Source organism: Protomyctophum bolini (assembly GCF_963924005.1).
Source record: "Protomyctophum bolini genome assembly, chromosome: 22".
In the NCBI taxonomy this organism is placed as follows: Eukaryota; Metazoa; Chordata; class Actinopteri; order Myctophiformes; family Myctophidae; genus Protomyctophum; species Protomyctophum bolini.
Genome location: NC_137883.1, coordinates 19,418,471 through 19,428,519, shown reverse-complemented (window position 1 = coordinate 19,428,519; position 10,049 = coordinate 19,418,471). Strand labels below are relative to the sequence as shown.

The following is a 10,049-nucleotide window of genomic DNA, read 5'->3' as shown; positions in this document are numbered from 1 at the left end:
TCCATTATAATTTAGAAAAATCTGTTCCCGTCCATTCCTTTGCCCAAAGCATCTTTCTATTCATTTTTTGTGCCATATCAAATGTGCCAAATGACCAACTCGGTGTTGTGCAGCCATTCGTGATGGAGATCAATTGGGCATATCTTAGGGATTTCCTGTGCAGCCATGTCTGCCCTAGGGCGCAGATCAGTTGGTAGTTACAGTAGTTCTCTATTCTCCTGTATGGTGCTGCTTAGTTCCTGGTGGCTATTACATTTCTGTGCTCTAGTTTCTTCTGAATCTGAATGAAGGTACCCCTTTTTAAGGGTGGCGATTTCCTGGCATTGCCCTTCTGTTTTATTGCCTGAAACTTGTTCTTTGCCGTTGTCATCTATAGGTTTTAAAGGGCCACTTCACCCCTGACACAACCTGATCTTATTTTAATGATGTTTAGGGCACTAGAAACACTTTTTCTGGGTTTTTCTACATAATTCTTTTGTTTTTTTGGCTTTGTTATTCTTTCTGTTGCCATTGGTAGTAGTCATGGCTGCCAGTTCCCACCTGATATCGTTGGGAAGTCCCAAATGCTCCAGACCGTCCTGAATAACAGCTAGCTTGCATAACGTCTTCAGACTAGGACTAAGGTCTAAGATGTACAGGTCATCAGGACTGTATCCTCCAAAGAAGATGATACGATCTCCCACCATGCAACAGCACATCCTGTACATCCGCGAACACGGGCCTTTCCCCTTTGGCTTTACATTCATCCAGGAGAAGCTCTCTGGGTTGAATTTCCACACATCATAGAAAGTCCGGTCCAGGTGACAATTGTCACCGCCAAAAATGTACAGCTCTCCTTTGTAGGCAAAGGCTGAATGACCCTCACGTCCATCTGGAAGAAGCTGTGCAGAAGGCGTGCTCAGCCAGAAATTGGTCTCTGTGTCAAACACTCTGATGGTTTTACTGGGCTCGTTGATCTTGACCTGGTCCTCATGGCCACCAAATACAAACATCTTTGTCCCGATGATGGTGGCAGAGTGACATTCCGAAGCAGGAGCCGGAGTGCCTGTGGTATTAATTTGAGACCAGACCATTTTGGTGGTGTCCAGCTTGTGGATGTCATTCGTGTATCCAGTCAGCTTGTTGAATACTCCAAATATATACATGGTCTTCTCCAAGACGCATGCCGAGTGGCCACGCCTTGCCTGTGGGACAGTCCCAGAAACCTTGGGCTTGAACCATCTGTGGGTGTCAACATCAAATGCATAAAGCACAGTACAGGGCTCCCCATTGTCAGAAAACCCCCCCCAGATGTAGATGATATCGTCTATCAGCATAGCTGTGTGGCCATAGCGCTTGGAGGGAACCTGAAGGGGATGTTTTCTACTTTCAGCTGTCACTGGCAACGTCAGCCAGCACAATGAGATTGTGTTGAAGACGAGCACACCGATGCCACCAGTGTTGTACCCCCCAAAGGAATAAACCTTGTGCCCCACTGCCACAGCGGCATGCAAGGTTCTATATGGCCGTCCTTTCAGGCGCAAAGACCAGCATAACATGGTGAGGACCAGGAAACAGATAGGACTAAGCTTTCTGAAACACTGCTTCGTAAAATAATAGTGATATATTGTGCATGCCAAGGTACCACTTATATTGGTACGGCCACACTTAAACGTCATGTGAAGGTCAACCTATCGGCAATGCTGACCTCCCTAATATGGCAAGTTGATCAGTTACCACTTACCATAGCTATCCCGCACCACAGGTAGGCTCATACATAAGTCTCATCTGCAAAAAATATGAAAGGTGTCTTCTCAAAAATAACTTTTTTCTTATGGGCTATATAGACATTTGGATGGTGGTAGCAAACAGGCATTGGTTATCTCAATACCAACAGGTTTGTATTTGTATAGTGGCATCCATCTAGCTCTGAATTAGCTTGACAGAGACCAGGTGTGACTGCTAAATCAGCCATCACTCATGCCACATAGTACAATATCTGATGCTGCTGATCCCCACACTGCTGGGGCTGATATAGTCAGACTGGCTGCTCCTCGTCAGCACTGACAGCACCACTCTTCTCCCCAGCCAATGCACCAATGTGACAGGGCTCAGACAACAGCAGGGTTTTGGACCATAAACCTCTTTTATTTCCAATGATAACGGAAACAGCTTGTCATGCCTCAGATATAAACAGATGTAGCATGTTGTCACAACTATAGTCTGCAAATCAGCCATCAACCACACCACAGTAAACAAAAGTGCTGAAAATAAAGCTGTTAATGGGAAAATGGCATATTGTTGCGGTCGGGCAGAAACCTTGTAGCCTATCATTCTCCATATTTCAGTTTTTCAGGTTTTTGTGTAAACACAAACATTGGCTTGCGATTGGTAATATTTTCCTCTTGAGAAGATTGTGTGCACATACAGTCTATGATCTCATTGCCTTTAATTTAGGCCAGGTGCTGCATGTCAGGCATCCAGGCAAACATCAAGGAAGAGAAAGAACATCCGCACACTAGTTCTAGAGCTCCATGAGGCAATACTTTCCTGTCATTTGATTGGCTGAGCAAAGTACATATTGAAGATAAAAGTGAGGCATAAAAATGAAGACAGAGAAGTGAGGATGCAAATTGTGATTGGCCAGAATGAGATGATGTATGATGATAAGAGCGCCCATCACTTCACAAAAGTAATGGAAATGCCAGATCTACAAGCTCATGGCTATTTTCATTATTTCAAATGTTTACCAAAAATAAATAAAAAGGAACGTTTGTGACCAGTACAAGGTTCAAGGGCACTGCTGTAGGTCTTTCTGGTAGCCTGAATCAGTAGGGAGCTCTTAGGATGCTAAGAGATCATTTGTATTGTGCTAATCCATTGTTGAACATTTATTTGTTTGTTTTATTACAAACAAAATAGCCTACCTCATAAACTGCAATTGATTTTCTGTGTTCCTTCATGCTACCCACTCGACTCCCCAGTGGGTTCATCCAACTTGCGCCATGGCCATCTTTCTTGTGTTCTATTTAAATCTTATTGCTTTATTCCTGCAGCAGGGTTATGGCACACAACAGCCACTTTTACTTTGGTCAGTGATAAAGCAGTGCTCTCTATCAGCAAAGAAGAGCAACAGAGACATGTGGCCCAGTCAGTAGCCACCTGGACATGTTTAAAATGCTAGCTGTTTGATGTTATATGTACATGCTATCAAGATTATGTCTATGGCCAGCATGATCTGTGGGCCAAGCTTTTTCCCCATGAAGATTTGTTGCTTCCAGTCCTCTGCATGAATGTTACTGAATGTGGAAGAAGATGGGTGGTAGGTAGGTATTTGGTACAAACACAACAGGGTCACCGTGGAGATTGCCACAAGACACATACCAGAGCACTGTCATTGTTAGCTCTGACACACGAACACTCAGAGCAAATATAAGTACCGGTATTCTAATAACTAAAATGTACACAAAGGTCAATTAATCAAACTAAGAATACAAGGGAGCAATCAACTTCATAAGAAAGTTCACGTCTAAGCACGCTCTTCAGAGGAAGTGCCACAAGTTACCTAGTTTGACTGGCAACATACACGAGAATCACACGTAACGTAAGTTAACCTATAAACTGGAGCACACAGATGTGTACCATGACTCATGATGACTGCCAGCGTTTGTGCACATGACCACAAGGCTGGCAGCCACTGTCAGTTGTGCACTTTGGACACAGCGGGGCAGTATTGGGCTTAAACCTATACTGTAGGCTGTTTAAGCGGGCTCTTTAAAATCCGGTAGCCACGCCCCTTTCACACACACTTGCTGCAAACAGACAGATTCTGACAGACACCCTTTGTTTGTTAGTAAAGAAAAGAGAGACTGAAATAAACAACTTATGTAACTTTACAACTCATGGAAGTTGAGTGGAGTAGTCTGGGTTGTTAGGAATTGAAAACTGCTCAGTCACAAGTGCGTGACAGTTACTGTAAGGGGTAAGTCTGAAGTCATCTTCATAACAAACTGCTTGGTCGATTTGTTTTTATTCTGCAGGTGAGTTAGCTACCTGTGCTAAGCATTAGCGTGCGCGCCAAACAAAAGTGCTTGAAGTGCTGTGTGTGTACGTGTACATGGCTGCATTTATAGAATAGCATTTATAGAATAAATATACAGACAATGTTTTATTTGTGGTGTCACAGCACCTAATCCTTTATCCTTGTATGAAACTTCATTATTAACTGTTTACCAATGATGGTTTAATTGAAAGTGATATTGAACCAAGTGCACATCTATATATCTCACAATTTATTTCAAGGCAGACCCTAGTCCAGGCATGTCCAAAGTCCCCACAGCTAAACTATATTATTTATCCGATATAAAACGAACATTATGTGTATGTACACCTGCGTATACTAGGCTGTGTCGTGACATGATATAATAGGCTATATGTACTGTATGTATTGTATACTATAGGATGTTGTAACTGGAAGGATGCAGTATACATATACAGGCTGTGTACAGTATGTTTGTCTGCTGTTGCTAGTGAGTTGTGACAGGGTACAGTTTACAGTATTGGTTCTTGGTCAGCTCACTGTCTACCTTCCTTCCTTATTTACTATTTACTTACACTCAAAGCATATGGTGTCTCTCTCAACCTGCCCCACAGGTACACAAGCCAGGGTGATGCTGTTGACCCCAGACCTCCAAGCTCAGCTTCTTCTCAGCCCTGAGTCCAATGTATGGAGATGACTGCAGATGCCGCTGGAGGACTCATCATGAACTAGTGAAAGCCAGAGGCTCCATCTCTCTATCCAATGTATCCATGGGTTCCAAAGTTTGACCCTGGCGTCACTTACACAACTGATGAAGTCAAGTAGATGGCGGCTCAAGGTAGGAAAGGAACTTTGTTCTTTGCTTCTTTGTGGCTGCTGCTTGTGTCTGCTAGTGTGATTCAAGCTGGTGTATGCTATTACTGTCATTTTGGGACCCAATGACGGGGTGGCAATGAAACATGTTCAGTAACTGTTTGTGACTCTGGAATTGAATGCTGATGTGAATGTTTGTATGTTGTGTTCTATAACAAACAAAAGTGCTTGAAGTGCTGTGTGTGTGCATGGCTGCATTTATAGAATAGCATTTATAGAATAAATATACAGACAATGTTTTATTTGTGGTGTCACAGCACCTAATCCTTTATCCTTGTATGAAACTTCATTATTAACTGTTTACCAATTATGGTTTAATTGAAAGTGATATTGAACCAAGTGCACATCTATATATCTCACAATTTATTTCAAGGCAGACCCTAGTCCAGGCATGTCCAAAGTCCCCACAGCTAAACTATATTATTTATCCGATATAAAACGAACATTATGTGTATGTACACCTGCGTATACTAGGCTGTGTCGTGACATGATATAATAGGCTATATGTAGCCTACTGTATGTATTGTATACTATAGGATGTTGTAACTGGAAGGATGCAGTATACATATACAGGCTGTGTACAGTATGTTTGTCTGCTGTTGCTAGTGAGTTGTGACAGGGTACAGTTTACAGTATTTGTTCTTGGTCAGCTCACTGTCTACCTTCCTTCCTTACTTACACTCAAAGCATATGGTGTCTCTCTCAACCTGCCCCACAGGTACACAAGCCAGGGTGATGCTGTTGACCCCAGACCTCCAAGCTCAGCTTCTTCTCAGCCCTGAGTCCAATGTATGGAGATGACTGCAGATGCCGCTGGAGGACTCATCATGAACTAGTGAAAGCCAGAGGCTCCATCTCTCTATCCATGGGTTCCAAAGTTTGACCCTGGCGTCACTTACACAACGGATGAAGTCAAGTAGATGGCGGCTCAAGGTAGGAAAGGAACTTTGTTCTTTGCTTCTTTGTGGCTGCTGCTTGTGTCTGCTAGTGTGATTCAAGCTGGTGTATGCTATTACTGTCATTTTGGGACCCAATGACGGGGTGGCAATGAAACATGTTCAGTAACTGTTTGTGACTCTGGAATTGAATGCTGATGTGAATGTTTGTATGTTGTGTTCTATCTGCTGTTGAAGGGTATGCGAGTTGTAACAGGGAACAGTATGTATATGTGGCTCTTGATCACTTCAATAATCCTATTGGGCTGACATTTCAATTTCAATTGAAGGTTATGTGTGTTGTGGTTGCTGAGGACCAAAAGTCTGAGATGCGCAAATCACCTGTTGCTCTCGACATGCGTTGGTCCGACATGCGTTGCATCGTGCTTTCGGTTAGGGTTAGGTTAAGGTTTGGGGTAGGGTGTCGGACTAATGGCTGTCGGACTGTTAGTATGTCGGAACTTATACCGGTACCCTGTGAGTTATTGTGTCAGGGTGGCTGTGTTGGTAAGTTCCTCCTGGCATGGTGGCAAAGAATGTCTATATGTAGGTGTAGAGGCAAGCTCAAACTATACTTTGCCTCTCGGCTGGGCACATGCATTATACAGAAATCGTTTTTGACGCATAGTAATATATTGTCCAGGCATTGACTGCTGTAGGGTGATGTTCCCATTTATTGTACACTTTTGTCATATAGCAGTTTTCATAATGCAAATATAAAATGATACGGTAAAAACCGTGTGATCTCTAGCCTTCTGTGCCCATACCTTCCAAACCATTCAACCTGGCTTGTTGCACCTGTGTTCTATATGCCAATCCTGTGTGACACACACCCCCCATGGTGAACCCGCCCATCAAACGGGTTAAAGGCACACACAGGCAGAAATGGCTCCTTCAGTAGGCCTTTTCTTTCTTTCTTTCTTTCTTTCTTTCTTTCACAGTTGATGCATTCAAATGTGGCTGTATCCACAATTTCTTTTGAAAACCATTGATTTAATTTGTCCAGTTCATGAATGACTGTAGCCTGTGGCTGTGATTAGTAACAAGACTAATCTTAACCCACAGAATGGTGCATGAACTCCCACCACTATTGTATCAGGTAGGTCTATCTATGATGGACACACTTGACATGCTCTTAGTCAGGATGGTAGTCCCTATGGTCCCCAGGTTAATTGCTCTTAGTCAGGATAGTGGTCCATGGGTCAAAATCAGTTAAACTCTTGTCCTATACGCTCTGGAACAACCTTTCTGATGGCCTGAGCTATTTCACAACTGTGTCTTGGGAGCGTCTGTGGCCCGTTCAGGCAGCACTTTGTACAGACAAGACAGTCCAGTGACTCAGTACGCTAAATCAAAATGAGCTTGTAGATTATTTACTGTAGGTGGTTCATATTTGTGCTTGCTGAACATACCTTTTGGAGTTATTTGGAACCTTTTTACTTAAAATACATACAAGTACAGAGGCTTCTTAGTATTAACTTATCATGAACTCTTTGTCTAATGGTAAGTATAGCTGCCTTAAAGACAACTTTTTTTTCCAACCAAGTGTGTTAAAAGTTTTTCATTTGCTGCTTTCGTTTTAGCGTATTTAGCTATCTTTGACAGGGGGCGGGGGCATTCGAAGTGTACATTTTTACAAAAATGTACAGCAATTTCTTTATTGTTATTTACTATAGTCCTACTCTAGACCCCAGGAAATTACATCTGGCCACAGTATTTGTGTTAAAAGTGATGAATTCCTGGGGTCTAGTAGGACTACAGTAAATAATAAAGAAATCGCAGTAAAAATAATATATAGCCACTTGTTCGAATGCCCGATCCCCCTGTCAAAATAGCTAAAATCGCTAAAACTAAAGAAAGCAGCAAATTAAAAAGAATTAACACTTACCTTTCACTTTCTCTAATAACAACCTAAAATATGAACCGTGGTTGTCCTTTAAGAATTCTCCCAAATGTTCTGCCAAATATCAATTCACAGCTATAAACAGAAATAAAAAGGTCTCCCTAAATAGATTTATAGACACAGTGTCTATATGCTATGAAAACATTTTATAGTAAAGGCCAGATATGGTACTGTACTGGTAGCCTACTGGTTGCTCTCGAAGTCGATAGGAACAGCAGGCCGGACCAGAGTGAAGGAGAGTACACTGTCTGTGATAGCAGTTAATCCCCATGCAGAGATACTGGGCTATAACCTGGCTTTACTTGGTCTCCTTCCCTCTGTCCAACCATCCCTCCCTCCCTGTGTCTATCTGATGGCCCCTCTTTCAGGGCCAGTGCTCTTCAATGCTACAGCAGCTCTCCAGTCATCAGAAACGGCAGGTTTATCTTTATTTAGGTTTCCCAGGACTGACACAGCATCCACTTGAGATAGGCTAAAGAGCTCAAGCCTTGGTGTACTGCTGCCTCTCATAACAGCGGGATATGTAGTCTCGGCTATAGTTACAGTGAGTGTGTGTGTGTGTGTGTGTGTGTGTGTTTGGAGTAGATGGTCACAATGGCATTTTTGACCTCAACTGGTCACAAGTTCACAACTTGTAATGGAATGGACATTTTTGGAAGATATTATTGGACCACATTATTTACTGATTGTCCACAACCTAGTGGAAACTTTCAGTTGTAACTTGTGACTTATTTTTTTCCTTTTCTTTGAATAAGTACCAGCAATGGAAATTATAGAATTTTTCAAATGAAATAAAAGATGACTTTATTCACATGATTTATGTCCACTCGCTGTCCACTCACTTTCTTAAAATCCACCGCCCAATCTGCAGACTTGATTCTCTGTGTGTTCCCAGGCCTGATAAGACTGCTGCCCTTTCTCATGGGCTATCTTTTACAAGCCAAAGGGGTACTTGAGGAATGACAGGGGCAACATGACTGACATTAGCTGCTCTTGCCTTAGCACTTTCAGTCTTCTATGTACAAAACCGCTGACAGCTGCCTGCCGGATACATGTACAGTATTTAGTGATTAGTGCATGTCTGCGGGCCACCACACTATTTTGTGTATGCACAAATGACTGGGATGAAAAATAAACTTTTTTGTGTGATTGACAAGTTGGCAACCAGAAATAGAGAGAAGATTGGCTACTCTACTTCCCATTTTGTGTTAGAATACACAATACATTACACGTATAGTTGCTGTGCAGTAAGTATATTGCTCCAGGCCTCCAGAGTCCAGCCTTGACAAGTTTCACCAGAAACAGTTTTTCTTTCATTATGTTATGATTGCGCCTCTGCCTTTCTGTCATTGCTGACATTTGAGGTTGTCGTAGTAGTGCAAAGGGGCATCACGGTCGCTCATGTTGTAGCCAAAAACAGCCACATCCACTATTTTACAGTGGTGGAGGGCCATCGTTAAGGCAACTGCCCCCGAGGTGGGGGTTGATGAGATACGTGCTGTGCCACTGCATCCCGCTTCCAGGAGTCCTCTGTATCAGGCATCTTCTCTTTGAAGACCAAGGCTCTGAACCACTTGAGGTCCCTAGTAAAAACGGACGAACAGTGACTGGTTCTGTATCTGCTCCGTCCTCTTGGGGCAGCTTGTGGGGTATAAGTCAAGATGCACATGGTGGTCTTGAAGCCCACATCTCTTTCGTAGCCTTTCACCAGACCTGCGTTCGACCTTGCCATTGACCCACCCCCACCCATGCATTAACATGTCTGTCTGACAAAAATACAGTTTTAAATGAAGTAAGTAAATGTAAAATGCAGCAATCTCTCAGCCTTTTAAATGAGATGTTTTCAACAGTAGTAACAAATCTTGAAGTGTAACAAATCCTGAGTATGTGCTATTTTTTACAAATAAAATAGGTATAATATTACTGTTTTTGCAGAGTAATACCGATATTCTTCGCCAGGCTTTTGGGGCGACTTTGCCGGGCTTTTGGGGCGACTGTTCTTCACTTTTGTGGGCGAGATGGAAAAGGGGCCACCGACTGTACCTGTTACCCATGCTACGGCGTAGAATGTGTCCTGTCCTTTAAATAGCCTTGGATCTAGCACAACACTAACCTACTGCCTAAGAGCCAAACCCTCCTATTAGACAGGAGATATGTGCATCTCTGCTTCATGCTTCAATGCCACTGCAGCTGCTGAGGACTGTAGTAAAGGATTCAGTATTCATTGATCACTGTAGTAACAATAACCATTTGTCATTTGAATATCTTGGTTCTCCATTACATAAATATTGGATTTGCATAGTGCTTTGCTCTGCCTTCT

The 10,049-nt window shown here is 42.7% G+C and overlaps 1 protein-coding gene across 1 annotated transcript; it reads right to left on the bottom strand.

Moving 5' to 3' along the window:
- Nucleotides 1-437: 437 nt before the first annotated feature.
- Nucleotides 438-1,538, bottom strand: LOC308309692 (kelch domain-containing protein 3-like; the record flags this gene model as incomplete). Its single annotated transcript, XM_080755604.1, has 1 exon — nt 438-1,538. One exon carries the CDS (start codon nt 1,536-1,538, stop codon nt 438-440), a length of 1,101 nt encoding a protein of 366 aa, XP_080611730.1.
- Nucleotides 1,539-10,049: the final 8,511 nt, after the last annotated feature.